General features: G+C 33.4%; 1 protein-coding gene and 1 pseudogene across 11 annotated transcripts in view; one reads left to right on the plus strand and one right to left on the minus strand.

Moving 5' to 3' along the window:
• Window positions 1–19,096, minus strand: part of GKAP1 (G kinase anchoring protein 1) — a 70,453-nt gene that overhangs the window by 7,759 nt on the left and 43,598 nt on the right. For 4 of the 10 annotated variants that reach the window (XM_081067077.1, XM_081067079.1, XM_081067081.1 and 1 more), the window contains 3 exons: window positions 14,314–14,466; window positions 4,167–4,268; window positions 1,858–1,921 (listed from right to left, as the gene is read on the minus strand). In XM_081067077.1, the coding sequence (XP_080923203.1) occupies window positions 1,858–1,921; window positions 4,167–4,268; window positions 14,314–14,466 (319 nt within the window). Of the gene's footprint in view, window positions 1–1,767; window positions 1,922–2,778; window positions 2,913–4,166; window positions 4,269–14,313; window positions 14,467–19,096 lie in introns of those variants that run through there. The other 6 variants (XM_081067085.1, XM_081067086.1, XM_081067083.1 and 3 more) reach the window with 3 other exon arrangements.
• On the plus strand, window positions 6,255–6,636 carry LOC308505233 (prefoldin subunit 4-like; annotated as a pseudogene). The gene has a single exon. The product of its transcript is annotated as a prefoldin subunit 4-like (transcript).

Consider the following 19,096-nt stretch of genomic DNA (forward strand, 5'->3'; position numbering starts at 1 on the left):
CAATGTCTAATGATACCCTTAATTTTTTCAATTAGAAACATACCTTGCAAACAATTATTTTGTTTTCATAATATTATTCATTAAATGAATCACATGAAGTTCAGTAACATGCACAGATATAAATGAATCTCATTAGGATGTTGATGTCTAATTGTCCAAATAATGTCTTTCCCCATTATTCTTTAACTTCTATTTTATCATAGTTAAGCTGTATAATAGTTAAAGTATAGTTATAAAAAACATAAAAGTTATACAAAAATAAGTTTGAATCTACTTCCAGATTATATATTCTGCTCAATTGGACTGGATTTCTCGTTTTTACACTATTGTTTTGGTAACTGTTATTTAATAATACAGTTTAAATTTTGTTTGGGCAATTCCACTCCCAGTATCATCATATTTGAAACAATTTCTTGGTCTTGTTTACTTATTCTTCAACGTGAGTTTCATCTCTTAAGTGCTATACAATACAGGAGCTATATTTGGGATTTCGTTAATACTTATTAACAGGAGCTATATTTGGGATTTCATTAATATTTATTACATTTAATTTTATTTAGAAGATTTTTTTCATTCATGTCTTTCTCTATATCTTTTTTATGGTTTATAATTTCCTTTGCATAAACTTTATATTAAAGAATTAATATACATTTTTTCTGTTATGAATGGAAAATTTTCATAGAACTTCCAAAGTAAGTGTCACTCGGTAAACAGTCAGGAAATCAAATGATATGTAACATCAGTTTTATTAATTTATTATCTCTAACCATTTTTGATTAATTTCTTCAGCTTCCTGCTGGTGCCTTATTGCCAAAAGTTTGGAGTGGCAGCAAAAGTGTGTAGAGTGGTGGGTCAGGGAGAAGGAAAACCTAACATGATAATAGGCCTTCTCCTTTAATTATTAAAAAGCAGAATCTTTTATTTTTTTTAACCTTTTTTTTTTAAATTAAATTTATTGGGGTGACAATTGTTAGTAAATTTACATAGATTTCAGGTGTACAATTCTGTATTACATCGTCTATAAATCCCATTGTGTGTTCACCACCCAGAGTCAGTTCTCCTTCCATCACCATATATTTGATCCCATTTACCCTCATCACCCACCCCCCACCCCCTTACCCTCTGGTAACCACTAAATTATTGTCTGTGTCTATGAGTTTTTGTTTCTCATTTGTTTGTCTTGTTCTTTTGTTGTTTTGGGTTTATATACCACATATCAGTGAAATCATAGGGTTCTCTGCTTTTTCTGTCAGACTTATTTCACTTAGCATTATACTCTCGAGATCCATCCATGCTGTCACAATTGCTCCTATATCATCTTTCCTTAACGCCGAATAGTATTCCATTGTGTATATATACCACAACTTCTTTATCCATTCATCTATTGAAGGACATTTTGGTTGTTTCCATGTCTTGGCCACCGTAAACAAAGCTGCAATGAACATTGGAGTACACGTGTCTCTATAGAGAAATGCTTTTATATTTTTGGGGTAGATGCCCAGGAGAGCGATTGCTGGGTCGTATGGTAATTCTATTCGTAATTTCTTGAGGAACCTCCACACTGCCTTCCATAGCGGAAAAAGCAGAATCTTAAGCCAATGTTCTTGCTTTCCTGCTAAATACAGTCTAATAACTTATAAGAATTGAAATTTCACGATTTCTCTTATCTGAATAGTTGTAAACTTGTATAATAGCTAACGTAGTATCGAGTGACTTGTAATATCAGCAACAATCCAGTTTGTATCACTCTGGGAGACCATTCTATTTGTTGAGTTAATAAATCATAAATCTTAAAAAATTATCTTCAAATACTTTTTAAGATTAACTTTTAATTCTAAAAACACAAAAATCACTTACTTTCACCTTCCTGAAGCATTTTCAATAACTGTGCATTTCTTGCCTTTACTTCTTTATATTTTGCCTAATAGTCAAAGAAAAAAGATTTATTTTTAAAAGATAAATGATGTAATTAATACTCTACTATCAATTACTGGAGCTATGAATTCTTGGCTTGGCCAAAGACATAAGTTATTTTTGAAAGAAACAAGATGGAGGAAAATGTATTCAGAACTGTCTACTCCTAAAATTTAATCCCTGGTATAACAGAAATTAATATTATAGGTGATTGAAAAATAAAGAGGGATAAAAAACTCAGGAAAATATTAAGTTTTCCTAAAGACTTTCCTTTTGTCCCACAAATAAAATCCTTAACAATTCAAAATAATTAGACGAAAACAAAAGGAAAAATGATTCATAGTTCTATACCAGGACTATTCAGTACTATACTAGAACTTTCTGTATCTGTTTTATATCTGCCACTGTCCAATATGTGGCTATTAATGACTGGAAATGCACCTAGTGTGACTGAGAAAAAAGTTTTTAATTTTATTTAACTTTAAATTAACGTACACACAGGTTGTGGTTACTGACTTCCAGAGCACAGTTCTGTCTCCTCAGTTAGGGCTAAATTTACTAATCTCTCGTTATTTCACTAATTAAATATTGCTGAAGTAATTTTTGGCTGATATGAACTAGTAATTCACTGAAATATATTTTAATTTTTTCACTTCCCCTCCCCAATGGCTTAGCTTCTTCTCATACTACATAAATGACACAATTATACATTTATGAACAAGAGGAACTATGTTCCCACATTAACATCCATAATCTGGGAAATTTTACCCACCACCCTTATTCAACATACAACACACTCTGAATTACTTATAAATACTTAATACATTAATACATTAGAAAAACAATACATTTAATACATTATAGAAAACAAGAAATCAGAGAACAAATCATTGTAAGAATTTACTGGATGATGAATCAGTAATGTAGCTGAGTAATACTGCAGACAACACACTGAAGTCAGCACCACAAGTAAATATAAAGGGAGGACTTCTGAGCAGCTTAGAAATGAAGGAGGAAGGTAAGTCAGATAGAAACATAGAAATATGAAGGGGAAAAATTTATACAGTAACTACAACTATATTCACTGTTACTATAGAAATATATCCATGGTGAATATAAAACTATCTACAGTACTATGAAATTCTCACTCTCAGGGCTTCAATCAATGTTAGTATGTCACCAAACTATCTCTAGCCTTTTGTCCAAGGCTAGGTCAATGTACATGGAGGCACTTCTTATACCAGCCTTAGGGTCTACAGTCAGCTCATAAAACAAAAACTGCAAATGAGCAAAATTACCCATGAAAATTCTTTATATTGCCCATAAACATAGCAAAGTTTTGTATATACAATCCTGAATAGTAAATGTATCTATAAAAACATAAATGTACAAAATATTAGTACCATACGATTTATAATAAAGAGCACAAATGAAATGCAGTGCCCTTATTGGTATTTTTAATTTCATGAAAAAGAGAGCATTTACAGTTAAGTTAAATGCACATATGTTGTGACTCCGCTGTGCCCAACTGCATCCTGAACATCTATTCCTGAATGTAGAGCCATTTCAAACTCAACATATCTAAAATGGGATCTATTATTCCCACTGCCCAAACCAGCTCAGAATGTACTCATGCTTTTATAATTAACACCTGTTAATTGTTTTACCAGACTATATTACATTCACTCCAGGCCTCAGGTATGTGCATCACCACCCACAAAACAATTCTCATGTCACTTCCTTACTAAAGACATTTATTGCCCTCTTTGTTTAAATCCAAATGCCTTCCCATTCTGACCCCTACTAACATCTCCAATCTCACCTTCTACAATTGCTCTTTCCTCTAAATATCAGCAACAATGTATTTCCTACCGTTCCCATGAATTTGTGTGTTGTTCTCTCTACCAGGAAATACCATGGTATTGTAAAATTGTTAAGGATTTCACAGAAATTTCTGTGAAATCCTTAACAATTTTAAATAACAGTAACTAACTTATTCCTGTTTTTGTGCCTCGGGAGCACTCACTCAAATCTCAATTATAAAGTCTAAAGTATAATGGAATTATTTACATGTTTATCTTCACCATTAGACTATAAAATATATTATCATTCAGATTTGATATCATTAAAGAGAGTTTAAAAACCTAAACAGCAGAAACATTATTCCTATCAATCAAATATTAACATATTTACATGTAAGAAAAACAGAAAATGTGCCAATTACTAATTTACAACAGAAACTAAATACAAACCTCCCACTGAGTAATCACGTTTTTCAGCTTCTGGATTTCAGCATCTTTCCTTTCAAGTTCCAACTTTAGTCTTTCAATTCTTCCATCTTTCAGAACTACTTCCTACAGAGAGAAAAACACTACTTTAGAACTAAGATAGTCTGACAGTTACGGTTCACAATATTCCTTTGTGAAAAAGAATCCCAGTTTTCCCGATTTTGATACATTTTTTTTTGCCTTTTTTTTTCCCCCCAATGGCCCATGTGGGAATTGAACCGGCAGCCTTCGGAGTTAGGAGCATGGAGCTCTAACCGCCTGAGCCACCGGGCTGGCCCCAATTTTGATACATTTTTTACAGCAAACTTAAACTGTTGACTTATTTCCACTTCTACTCAATGATATAATTGTAGTTATGTACAATGCAAGCAAATATTTATGATTAATCTCAAACTACAAATAATATCAGGGCTTTGAAATGATAATCCCATGAATAAACATATTAAAAGTGTTCTGTGACAAGTTGTTATTAGTCCATCTTTAAAGACCCAAAAGAATTGAAAATTTATGAGAAAAAACACAAAATAAATAATAAACAATAAATAAATAAATAAACTTTTCTCTATATCAGCAATTAGCAAGTACAAGATACTGTTTGTAATAAAATATCTCTTAAGACTAAAATTTCTCTAAGACTAAAATTTAGAAATTTTCAGGATCCATAATGAAAATTACAAAATACCTTTTAAAAAGGGACACGAACAAAGTATGTTTGTAGATAGGAAGGCTAAATGTTACTAAGTATAACTTTGTAAATTCAACAAATTTTCAATAGAAATTCCAATAGGATTTTGTACTTTGGAACTCAGCAAGAGTTCATCTGGGAGAATACAGGATGGAAACAGGTGAAAAATTAATGCAATGAAGAGGAATCTGCCTAACAAATAATTCTATAATATACAGCAAAAATAATTGAAATAGCATGGTCATAGCACCTAGGGTGACCAAGTCCAGAAAGAGATTTAAGATATTAGAATTTATTGTAATATACAGTGTTTTTAAAGAAGTGAGAAAAGACTGAATTACAGAATAATGGTAGGTTACAGGACAAATGGCTAACTGGGAAAAATTAAGTTAAATACCTGCCATCTTGTAACATATACCAAAATAAACAAACTTAAATGTGAAAAATTGACCCAAAGTCATACTTTTGATAACAGTATAAATTGGTTCTATTTATCTAATGAGAGAGATGTTAACATTAACTTATTCCAAAATTACTCACTGAGCACCTAACTGCTAAGTGCTGGTATACAATAGTGAATAGAACTGAAAAGATCCTTGCCCTTATAGCACTTGTCTGGTGCAGGAGGCAGATCTGACATAAGGAAATGCCACAATTAAAACTGAGGTTTAAACTATGAAGAAAAGCATAGTGATATAAAGGGAATAATGTGAATTATTCCCTCATGGATCAGGGAAGCGCTCTCTGAGGGAGTGACACTTAAGATGAACCCTGAATGATCGGTAGGAATTGGCTAAGTAAAAAGAGGTAACAGATTTGCAGGTAAAAGGAACAGTATGTTTAAGGGCTCTGAGGCAGGAATGAGTCTAGAAGAAAAAAGAGGCCAGTGTGGTTGGAGCTTAGTGAGGTGGAAGACAGTACAAAATGACTTTGGAAAAACAGGTAGAGGCCTGATCTTGGAGGGCCTTGTAGGCCATAACAGTGGTCTGTCTGCATATTATTCTGAGTAAAATAGAATGCAGTGAAGGATTTTGAGTGGCTCCATAAGATTTATGTTATAATTTTTTAAAAAGATTTATGTTAGACTTACGTTTTTAAAGGATGATATATGGAAAACGGATTAGAGTCGGGTAAGACAGGTGAAAGACCTTTTAATTGCTACTACAAGCGTGGACCAGAGAAGATTATGCCTTGGATTAAGGTGGAAGGAGTTTAAATGGAAAGAAGTGTATCATGTGAGAAATTGGAAGCAGAATCAAGAGCATTTGACAAGAGGTTGAATGTGGCAGGTGAGAAAGATGGACACTCAAAGTTTCTAGTTTAAGGAATAAGGTGAGTAGATCAAAATTAGAAATATTCAGCCCAAGATGGCAGCCACCATGAAGAAGGTGACTGCAGAAATGCCAATGTTACTTTTAAAGATCAACAAAAGATAAACAAATTTGCAAGAAACACACGTAGAATCACAGAAGTGAAGGAAGCAACTCCAAAATTTAGAAGATGCTTGTAAGGACATCATGCTTACAGATGACAACAGCTTAATGATACCTTATCAAATTGGTGATGTTTTCATTAGCCATTCTCAAGAAGAAACACCAGAAATATTAAAAGAGCAAAGCAAATTTGCAAGGAGAAATTAATGCCTTAGAATCCAGAGTGGAATCAATTCAGCGGGTGTTAGCATATTTGAAAGTTCAGTTACATGCAAAATTTTGAAGCAATATAAACCTTGAAGCTGATGAAAGTTAAACATTTTTAAATACTTTTAAAAATGTGTTTAATAAACTTGAATATTGTTTAAATAATTTCCCTTCTTCAAATGATATAGAAAGCAAATCTTTCTTTAAAAATTTTTCATTTATTTAATGGAAACTTGCCTATTTTCACATCCTGCTTATTTATTTTATATTTTTAAAAGAAGACTATTCATCTAGTATTTTACATAACAATTATATCAACAGTAGGAGTTTTATGTTATTAAAATCGGTTAAGCAAAAGATAGAGAGAGAGAGAGAGAGAGAGAGAGAGAGACTATTAGGCCCAGGAATCTTACCTCTAGGAATTTATCTTAAATAGATAAGTGAGGGGGGAAGAGTATCTATCAGTGTTTATTGCAGATTTATTACAACAAAAAAAGTGGACATGAGTTTAAGCTATAGAATATGGGCTAAATATATGGAAAATTTACAAAACTATAAATTCTGAATTCACTAAAAATGTTTATATAAACTATAAAACATATTAACGTGATTCCAAAATTGTGATACTATATGCCAAGGAAAAAGGCTGGAAGGAAACACAACAAATTTTTAACAATTCTCTTAAAACATGAGATTATGGAAGATTTCATTTAATTTAAAAATTTATCAAAATTGTTTTATATTGAGTATATAATTACTTAATATAAAATATTGTTTTAATTTTGAAAATATTAAACTACCTATTAAAATCAGGATTAATATATCTACCATTTTTGAGTAGGAAAGCCCTTCTGAACATGATTCCAAACAGAGACAATTAAAAGAAAAAAACTGATAGATTTAACTTGATGAAAAGTTTCCAAAAATACTATTAACAAAATGAACATGATTTCAAACAGAGACAATTAAAAGAAAAAAACTGATAGATTTAACTTGATGAAAAGTTTCCAAAAATACTATTAACAAAATGAAAGATAAATGAAAAGCTGGAAAATGTAAGTCACAACCCACATAACAGGCATATGACGAATAAACATGAGAAAGTGTACAGTTTCAATAGTAAGCAATAAATGTTATATCAAATTGGTATATTTAAAATATTTTTTTCTCAGTGTGGGTAAAAGAAAGAAATTTAGTTACTAAAAACTCAATTATTTAATGTTCAAGAATTATTACTTAATGACCTGACATGTTTGCCACCTGCATTTCACTAAAAAATGGTCCATACAACAGTTTCTACATTACTGGGAGGGTAGGGGAGGAGTATACATCCATAGAAAAGTTAAGTAACACAACAAAATACACAGAAATAAATTTCATAAAATATGAATAGATACATGCGTATACTCTGACACTTTTTTCATTTTATAAGTGCTGGTAACAATCTTCTAAATTGATTTCAGGACCAGTTAAATGAGCTGGGACTCCCAGTTTGAAAAGCACAGCCTGAGAACTTTAAATGTGAAGGCAAGGACACTGTACATTAAGTCTTCACTTAAGGTCATGGATAAGTTCTGCAACTTGAAGTGAAACTATGTAAAACAAAACCGATTTTACCGCAGGCTAATTGATACAAAACAACTGTTAAGTTCCTCCAGCATCTCATCAACAATAAAATGAAATGACATTAAATGAAGCCACATTATTCACGGACCTGCTGTAACTGATTCAACACACATTGAAGTTTAAGGACATGGTGTGGTAAGGTGGATGTTACGCTTTTTTAAAAGTCATGTTAGCAATGTATAAGATAAATTACCTAGCATCAGAAGGTAGGAGGCAGAACGACTTGTTAAAACATCACTGAAATAATACCAGTAAGAGATGAGGGCCTAAATTAGAGAAATGTTACTGAGAATATAAAAGACATTTGAAAAATATTTCAAAGATTAAAAATTCCCAAGCCCTGAAAAACAGAAAAGTGAAAAAGGAGGTTTATAGTCTGGATCTCTAGATAAAATGATGAAACTAAAAACAGAAATGATGGAAGTCAAGCCAAATACTTGGTATGGAGAGTAAATGATGAGCCTGAGTTTGGACACAGTAAGTATAAGGCATCCGTAGAATCAAAGGGTGAAATACGCCATAAGGGAAATAAATGAAACAGATCTGAAAGCCATAAAGGGGAATGAGATCAGGAGTGGATGATCTACCCAAAGCCAGTGAAGTTCTGGAGAAATTATCCTGCTGATAGAAGACAATGTTGATACATGTCAAGAGCAACACAGATGTTTATTATACCCTAGATTCAATTATTATTTTTAAGAATTTATTCCAAGGAAATGATTCATCAAAAATTAAACACATGAATATGTTCAATGAACATATGGTGACATTCTAAACAACTTCAATGTTCAATTATAAAGCACTGACCAAGGAAATTAACAGCATGTTGATTTGACAACATATAATGCATGGTTTACAAAAAAGGCTATGGAACTATGTTCCTTACTGTTACAATTATTTTTAAGTACTTATACATGTAGCATTTTCCTAGAAAAGGAGTATTCAAAAATGAAACCAAATACTGTGTTAAGAATGGTTAAATTAGGGTCGAACTATTTTTCACCTTTAAAAATTCTTGGTATATTAGTGTATAGTAAAAAAGTATTATAACCTTGGAAAAAAGAGAAGCTTTCTCTGAGAAAGGAGTACAATGAGGAAAAAAAGGAGGCGAGGGGTGGGGTGGGGAGAAGTAACATCAAAGGCAAGGGAAATAAAAGCAAAAATAGATTAATGGGACTATATCAAACTAAAAAGCTTCTGCACAGCAAAAGAAACCATCAACAATACAAAGAGGCAACCAGCTGAGTGGGAGAAGATATTTGCAAACAACACCTCAAATAAGGGGCTAATATCTAAAACATATAAAGAACTCATACAACTCAACAACAAAACAACAAACAACCCAATTAAAAAATGGACAAAGGACCTGAACACACATCTCTCCCAAGAAGACATACAAACAGCCAACAGATGTATAAAAATGTTCAATCTCACTAGCTATTAGGGAAATACACATAAAGACCACACTAAGATACAACCTCACACCAGTTAGAAAGGTTATCATCAAAAGGGCTAGTAATAACAAGTGTTGGAGAGGTTGTGGAGAAAATGGGACACTCTTACACTGCTGGTGGGAATGTAAATTGGTACAATCACTATGGAAAACAGTATGGAGGATCTTCAAATTAAGAATAGAATTACTGGTTGTTAGATGGGCGGGGGGGTGAGGATAAGGGGGAAGGTGAGGGGATTAGAAAACAGTCGGTAACCACAAGATGGCCACGGGGTTTCCAACTATAATTTTATATATATATATATATATAAAAGTAGTTATGGAGATGTTGGGTATAGCATAAAGAATATAATCAATAATATTGTAATAAATATGTATGGTGTCAAGAGCGATACTAGATTTGTTGGGGTAAAAGATGGGAGAGGGGTTAGGGGCAGGGTGAAAAAGGTGAAGGGATTAAGAAGTGCAAATTGGTAGTTACAAGATAATCATGGGGATGAAGGGTATAGCATAAGGAATATAGTCAGTAATATTGTAATAACTATATATGGTATCAGATGGGTACTGTATTTATTGGGGTGATCACTTCGTAAGTTATACAAATGTCTAATCACTGTTATACACCTGAAACTAATATACTATTGTATATCAACTGTAATTAAAAAATAAAACAATTATTAAAAAAAAAAAAAAAGAATTACCGTATGACCCAGCAAACCTTCTGGGTATCTATCCAAAATTTGAAAACATCTATTCATAAAGATATACGAGGTCTGACAATTAAGTTCGTGAACTCATTCTAGAAAAAGTGCTCCATACCTCATTGCTGAATATCACTACAGTCACCTTCAAAGTTCTCCCCTTGGGAAGCTGTGCACCGATGCCAGAGCCTAGTCCATCCTTCAAAGAAATTTTGGAACTTTTTCTGGAATGGCCATCAGAGCTGTCGTCGTATTACCCTTGATGTCCTGAATGTCATCAAAATATCTTCCTTTCAATATTTCCTTTATCTTCAGGTAAAGAAAGAAGTTATTGGGAGCCAGATCAGGTGAGTAGGGAGGGTGTTCCAATAGTTATTTGTTTACTGGCTAAAAACTCCCTCACAGACAGTGCCGTGTGAGCTGGTGCATTGTCGTGATGCAAGAGCCATGAAATGTTGGCGAAAAGTTCAGGTCATCTAACTTCTTCATGCAGCCTTTTCAGCACTTCCAAATAGTAAACTTGGTTAACTGTGTGTCCAGTTGGTACAAATTCATAATGAATAATCCCTGATATCAAAAAAGGTTAGCAACATTGTTGCAACAAGTTTGCAAACTTAATTGTCCGGCCTCGTATGTTACCCCTATGTTCACTGCAGCATTATTCATGGTGGACAAGACATGGAAACAACTGAAGTGTCCTTCCATAGCTGATTGGATAAAGATGATGTGGTATATATACACAATGGAATATTACACAGCCATAAGAAAAGATGAAATACTGCCATTGGTAACAACATGGATGGACTTTAATATTATCATGGTAAGTGAAATAAATCAGAAAAAGTCAAGAACCACGACTTCACTCATATGTGGGCCATAAAACTGAAAGCGACAAAGAAACAAAAACTCACAGATACAGACAACAGTTTAGTGCTTACCAGTAGGTAAAGGGGCAGGGAGTTGGTAGAAGAGGGAAAAGGGGGTCAAATATATGGCGATGTATTATAGAAATGTACACTTGAAACCTATACAGTTTTACTAACCAATGTTACCCCAATAAATTTAATAAACAAAAAAAAGAATGGGAACATTACCAATATTTTGGCATCCCCTATGTGCTTCTCCCAGTCATATCCTCCTGAGGATACACACTGTTAGAAATTTTGTGGTAGTCATTCTCTTCCCCTTAGTCTTTTACTACATATATATGTAGTCCTAAAATATATATATATATACATATATATATATATATATATATACACATATATTAAATTTTCTAGTTTTTGAGATTTATATACATGGCATCAAACTATTATTTGGTGACTTGATTTATTAAACATTATGTTTTTGATATTCATCCATGTTGCTATGTATAATTGTCATTCATTTCGCCTATCAATTTTAATACAAACAAGTGAGTTTTCAACATTCTTCTTGAACACATCTCCCGGGTTTAATCTAGGGTAGAATTTCTAGAACATATGGTCTGCTCATCATCTTCAACTTTAAAAGTTAATGCCAAATTGTTTTCCAAATGGTTATACCAATTTACACTACCACTAGTAATATGTTACTGTTGTTCTATATCCATAACAATACTATCGTCTTGTCTAATTCCTATCACTAGCCCTCAACTTCATTCAGTTTCTCCTAGGCACTGCAGTGGAGTTAATATTACCACATAAAACTTTGTTCTCTACTCAAAAACCTTCAAGAATTCTTTACTATCTGCCAACTAAATCATAAATTAGGCCTATTTAAATCCTCCACAATCTTTTCCAAACTACCTTACCAAACTTACTGGATACTATTCTCTATGATCCTTCTGTTTTAATTCAGTTGGTTTATATTTTTACTTCAGTGCCATTACTCATTGCATTCCAGTTTCTTCTTCCTCACCTCTGCATGTTCAAATTCTACTGTCCTTTAAATTCCAAATCAAAAGCTATTTTCTTCTAAGAAAGCCACCTCTGATCTCCATTCCTGTGAATTACTATGACACTTTATCAATATATCCTTTATTGGACTTACCATTTTCTATCTTGTACAAAAGTAATTATCTGTTATTAAATGTGTACTGTGTACAACATGCTCTGATAAACATTTATATCATGATTGCTAATTTTCCTACTAACAGTACATGAAAAGCAGTATAATTTCATCCAAATGTAACACAGCTGATAAGCTGCAGAAGCTGTATTTTGTCTTATTAGGTTTGTTTAATTTCAAAGACTTACACTATCTTCTATACTGTATTGTCCTATGGTTGTATTAGATTATTAATATTACTGAACCATTGAACTGAACATATATACCCAACTTTATTTTCCAAAGGGTCTGAGACACCTATTTGATGAAATATATTAGTATCATGCTTTCTATCCAAAAATTATCTGAGATGGCTTAAAAAAGAGGAGATACAGACCACAAAGGGGAAAATTATAGTCAATGAAAAAGAAGGAAGCAAATATGCTAACTATAAATGTTAACATGGACTGTACAATCTTTGATAATCAAGGCAAGACAGGAAAACATTAAATTTAATTCAATGCCAGAAAAGAAGAAGCTCACGAGTATTTCAGGGCAGGCAAGGATTTCACACCACTAAGTTGAAAATGGATTTTCATGTGGATTAATGTTAGTGTTATTTATGAACCAATCTATTGCTGCCTCGGAATTAAAAAAGTCTTAAGTCTTTACTTCTCTTGTGTCCTATAAAACAATACAGTAGGTGTTTAATTTGTTGAATGATTGAATTTATCAGCTTAGGAAACAGAAATAACATCCACTGAAGAGAGTACAATGGAATATGGGCTTTTAGAGTTTGGAATAGCCATTGTAGGAAGTCAGAAACAGATGAATTAAAGGCCTATTAAGCAGTCCTGGTGATTATGAACAATGAGGATATGGTAAAAGTTATATAGCATTGATTTTCAGAATAGAACATTAGCACTGTTTTAAAAAATACATACTCCAGCAATACCTGGCAGCCCAGGAATTAAATTAGAATAAAGGGCAGACAATTCTGTAAGAGCCAATGCTGCACACTGGGAGATAGGGAATAAAAGAAAATCATGGAAGTAAGGAGAAAGTGTTCATGGGGATATTAATCAAATTACTTACTGTAAGTTTCAGGCCAGGAGAAGTTATTGATGGATTGGAGGTCAATACAAAGTAAAGTAAATAGGTTCATAGTTTAAAAGGAAGTAAGACAGAAGAAGAGGTTGTGGTGAGAAAAATAAATGCAGATTTGTAGGTCTCTATGAGATTTTTAAAAACAAACAATATTTTTAAAACGTGAATACCATTCTTAGTTTATGGGCCTTACAAAAACAAGACTGCTGACTAGATCTGACTTGTGGACCACAGTTTGCAACCCTGGTCTACAGGACAAAATTCTCAGTTTCATATAAAAATACCTTTGTAATCTAAATGCAATGTGTTTCTCTGGTCATGTTATCTCACACTCTTTTAACTCTACATTCTTAGATGCAGAATTTGTCAGTTTCCTGGATGTTGAGTCTGACTAGGGCCTTTCCTAACTCTGGGCTTTGTTCTAGGCTTTCTCCATTTCTCAGATTCAAAATCAACCCCAAATGTCACTTTTTCATATATACTTTTCACAATTCACCTGAGTGATCTACTACTTTTCTATTCAAAACCTCTTTTTTATTGTTCGTATCTCTTAAAGCCTTCATCATACTGAGTGACAGACATTCTCTTTACAGGTCTACCTCCTCTGATCCCTACCACTCTGAGTGTCTAAAGGAAGGACAGTCATTCATCTTGGTAGTCCTACTTCTCTACACTGGAGCCTAAAAGTACTTCAATAAATATTCATCAATGAATGAAGTACTTCACATTTTTTAATATAAATATCTATGACTAAGACAAATCCTAAAACTGTAACTTAATAGAATCATAATTAAATTCCACTGCTTATGTTTTCTAAAAAAGAAAAATTGTGTTTTAATTTCACTGTGATTGAATTTTCTATTTTACATGCCTGGTTGTGTTCATGAGCAGCGCAATTATCTGTTCCATTATATTCTGTAAGCTGTTCTCTTCTTTTTTCTCTAATAAGAATTTTATGAACATCATCTTCCAGTCTATTGAAGAATCCTCCATCATGTGATAAAGTCTGAGAAGAACTCAATTCCTGTCAAAAATGAATTATAATTTACTATCATTTAATACAAAATGCATTTATTATGCATTTAATAAACCCAGTCAGCCACTAGAAGGGTAGAGAAAAAAAATGATCAGAGACAATCGACCATCTAATTCTTCTCTACCTCCAGAAGATAAACAGTAAAGACACACTTTCAAATGCTTTCTTATTTTTGTTGTTGTTAGGTACTACTTGATTAAAAACTAATTTTTATCCATATACATACAAATCACCCATTTAACGTGCACAATTTAGTCATTTTAAATATGTCCAAAGAGATGTGCAACCACAACCATAATCAATTTCATAATTTTCATCACCCCAGAAAGAAACAGTGAACCTATTAGCAGTCATTCCCCATTTCCTTCTAATACCTCCCCCTTTAGTAGTCCCCTAGGCAAGACTAGTCCATTTTCTGTCTGTATAGATTTAGCTATTCTAGATATCTGATACAAATAGAATAATACAATATGCGGTCTTTTGTGACTGGCTTTTTTCACTTAGCAAAATGCTTCCAAGGTTCATCTATATTATAAGGTGTATCAATACTGTTTTCCCTATTGCCAAATAATATCCCATTGATGGATACACATTTTATTTCTCTATTCATTGGTTAATGGACATTAGGGTTGTTTTCATTTTGGGCTATTATGAATAATGTTGCTATAAACATTCATTCACAAGTTTTTGCATGACATGTTTTCAATTCTCTTAGATATATTCCTTGAAGTAATACTGCTGGGACATATGGTAATTCTGTGTTTAACCTTTTGAGGAATTGCCAGATAGTTTTCCAAAGCAGCCATACCATTTTACAATCCCACCAACAGTATATTAGAGTTCTAATTTCTCCACATTGTTACCAACACATGTTATTACCTGTCGTTTTTTCAATACAGCCACCCAAGTAGGTGTGGTGTGGTATATCATTATGGTTTTAAGTTGCATTTCTCTGATAACTAACAGTGCTGAGTATCTTTTCATGTGCTTATTGGACATTTGTATATCTTTTCGGAAAAATGTCCACTCAGATCCTTTGCCCACTTTATAACTGGGATGCTTTTTATTTTTGAGTTCCAAGAGTTTTGTGTTCTAGATATAAGTCTCTTATCAAATATATGATTTACAAATATTTTCTCCTATTCTGTGGGTTGCCTTTCCACATTCTTGATGGTGTCCTTTGTATCACAAAAGTTTTAAATATTGATGAAGTCCAATTTATCCAAGAAACCACTGCTTAACTCTAGGTCACAAAGATTTACTCCTATATTTTCTTCTAAGAGCTTTATAGTTTTAGTTCTTATATTTATGTCTTTAACCCATTTTGAGTTATTTTTTGTGCATGGTATGAATAAGGGTCCAAATTTATTCTTTTGCATGTGGATATCCAGCATCATCTGTTGAGATTATTCTTTCTCTACGGAATTGTCTTGGCACCCTTGTCCAAAATCAACTGAACATAAATTTAAGGGTTTCTTTTCTGGATTCTTAATTCTGTCAACCTTTATGACTACCCTTCTGCCATACCACACTGGCTTGATTACTTTAGCTTCGTATTGCTTAATCTTTTACATTTAAAAATAATTTTTACATAAATTCTGCACACCAATGATAAAGAAGTAAGATTTTATCACAATCTACTCCATTACATAAAATTACACACTTTACATGTTATCCAAGAAAAATAGCATTGCCTCTCCAACTTGTTTTAAAGTCAGAGACAACTAAAGAAAATGCTCCTCTCACTCATTGGTTTCACATATGTCCCACATTCTTGAGTTATAATACTCCCAATTTTACCCATCGTGATTGTATTTGTGAGCAAATGACCCAACAGTTCAACAACTATTCATGCTTTCCCCTTTACATTATCTTAGAAATTGTTTAGAAAATTGTATACCAGTGCTTAATAAATATACAAATAACATTAAAATGTTTGTAAAGCACTTTATACTTACTTAGCAAAGCATTTACACAAACATCACTTTATTTGAATCTCGTCAACACTGTAACAGGTTGATGGAGCAAGAATTATTTCCCCACAAAGTAATCATGGCCTTAGGAAAGTTAAATAACTTCCACATGAGTCATTCTATTGCTAAGTGGTACAGATATCTCTGTCTACTGCTTCAAAAAAATAATTCCAGTATATTCCAGTAAGATGTCATTTTAAAGCAGTAAATACAACATGCTGAAAACACTGTTGAGCTTCTGTGGACAGAATAGCATGATGATAGCAATTAATCAGCCTCTGGATTTCACTTTTCTGAAGACTGCAGTTCTAGCAGTGTCCTCCTTTTTTTGATAGCTGCTACGATTATCAGCATACCTATGCCAAAGGGTACTCTGATATTGAGTATTTTTTAGGGAGGCATAAAATTTCTTTTCAACCTAAGGATGGAATATTTCAAAAGATACCTTGATAAGAAACTGCAAGGAAAAGGAGCAAAAATAAATCAACCACACCCCCACCCCGAAGCCCCAAAAGAAAAAAAGTCAAAAATGTGGCAAACCTAAGAACACAGATTTTTTATTTTAATGTCTAGCCAATTCAATTTCAATTTAACTCAAAATTTGAACACTTAAGTGCCAAGCATATACTGAATAATACAGGATAGTGCTTCTGTAAATATAGCCCTAAAGATCCTGGGACTTATTTGAGTGTCTAGATGTAAGTCTTCACATTTATGGTAAATTTATTATTTTAAAAGGTGTCAAGGTACTTCATTAAGGAAAGAAAGACTCTTCAACAAGTGGTGCTAGGACAACTGGATATATACATGCTAAAAGGTGAATGTGGACTCTTTCTTCACACCATATGCAAAAATTAACCAAAAAATGTATCATAGCAAGGATTCTGGGAACACACAGAGTAGGAAGCACCAGGAATCTATCTCCCCAAGTAGACAACAACTGCATTGGCAGAAATCTGTCTGATGTAACTATTTTGGATTTCTGGAGTCTGGTGAAGACTTGCAACTTCCAGGAGAGGACTTTGATGGTAAATTGCAGTTAATTTTGGTCAATTTCAGCTCTTAGCATAGTAACAGCTACCCATTCCCTACCCTCAGCCATGAGGCAGGCAATTGTGTGCATATTCCTAGAGTAGCTTGCATACAGCTTATGGGAGTGAGGGTGGGCAACAAGTACCAAATAACAGGGATCTGTGCTCTGGTCACTGCTGCTTCCCATCAGAAAGATGCAGACAAAGTGGCAGGCAGACATTTTTGTTGCACTCCCACATTATTGCAAGCCCCACCCACTCCAGCTGAAGTGACTTCCAGTGGATTTAAAGAGCTGGAATACTTTTTTCTCTTTCATTTTTTTGCTTTCCCACTTTCATGAGCCAGGAATTAAGAACTAGGACATTCAAAAACAACTGCCTATAAGGGGAAAATTAGAAAGGAGCTGACTGTGCGTATCCAAGGAGAAGCTCAGACAAGACCTCAGCATTAAATTTACATCTTATGTTGATCCTTGAACAGACAGCCTTCAAAAACTAAAAAAACAAAAACAATAAAAACACCAATCCCTGAGGAAAGGTTTTCCCAGATTACCACATTATTAGATTCAAACGTCTAGTATTCAACAAAAAAAATACAAAGGCATACAAAGAAAGAGGAATGTATGGCCCATTGAAAAGTAAAAAAATAAATCAATAGAAACAGTCCCTGAAAAAGATTTACGGCATTTTTACCAGACAAAGACTTCAAAAAAACCGTGTTAGTAGTGCTCAAAGAACTAAAAGTTTTGGGGGGCAAAAAAATCAAGAAAACAATGTGTGAACAAAATGGAAATATCAATAGAGATAGGAAACTTATAACGACACCCAAAAAGAAATCCTGGAGCTGAAAAGTATAGTAACTGTAATGACAAATAGATTCAAAGGCAGAGTTGAGCAGGCAAAAGAAAAAAAAGTTAAAGATAGGACAATGAAAATTATCTCAGCTGAGGAAGAGAAAGAAAAAGATCGAATAAAACCAAATAGAGCCTAAAGGACATGTGGAACACCATTAAGCAAACCAACATACATACTGTGGAAATCTTAGAAGGAGAAAAGAGAAAGGGGCAGAGAGAATATTTGAAGAAATAATGGCTGAAAAATTCCCAAATTTGATGAAATTCATGAATATAAATATCCAAGTAGGTCAAGTAAGATGAACTCAAAAAGACCCATACCAAAATATATAATCAAACTTTGAAAAGACAAAGAGAAAACCTTAAAATCAGTAAGAAGAAGCGACTCATCGTGTACAAAGGATCTTCAGTAAGATTATCAGAAGATTTCTCAACAGAAACTTGAAGGCCTGAAAACAGTAGGCTCATATATTCAAAATGCTAAAAGAGAGAAGCATGGTGGTATGAGAGGTCCCTCTGTTCTCTCCCCTTGGAAGTTGCAAGTCGAACAGCTATATTCAACAAAGGATTCCCTGCTCAACACAAAAACACATCTATGAGATCTGCACATTGAAACACCACAGTAAATGGGAGAAAGGAAAAGAGCAGAAAGAGGTGCCATGGACGCAGCTGAGAGCTACTTGGGGGGATTGCGAGAGGGGAGAAAGCAGGGTGCAATGTGCACTCTGCAGCCCGGAGGCGCAGGGACTAGAATAAGCAC

This window comes from Rhinolophus hipposideros (genome assembly GCF_964194185.1).
Source record: "Rhinolophus hipposideros genome assembly, chromosome: 11".
In the NCBI taxonomy this organism is placed as follows: domain Eukaryota; kingdom Metazoa; phylum Chordata; class Mammalia; order Chiroptera; family Rhinolophidae; genus Rhinolophus; species Rhinolophus hipposideros.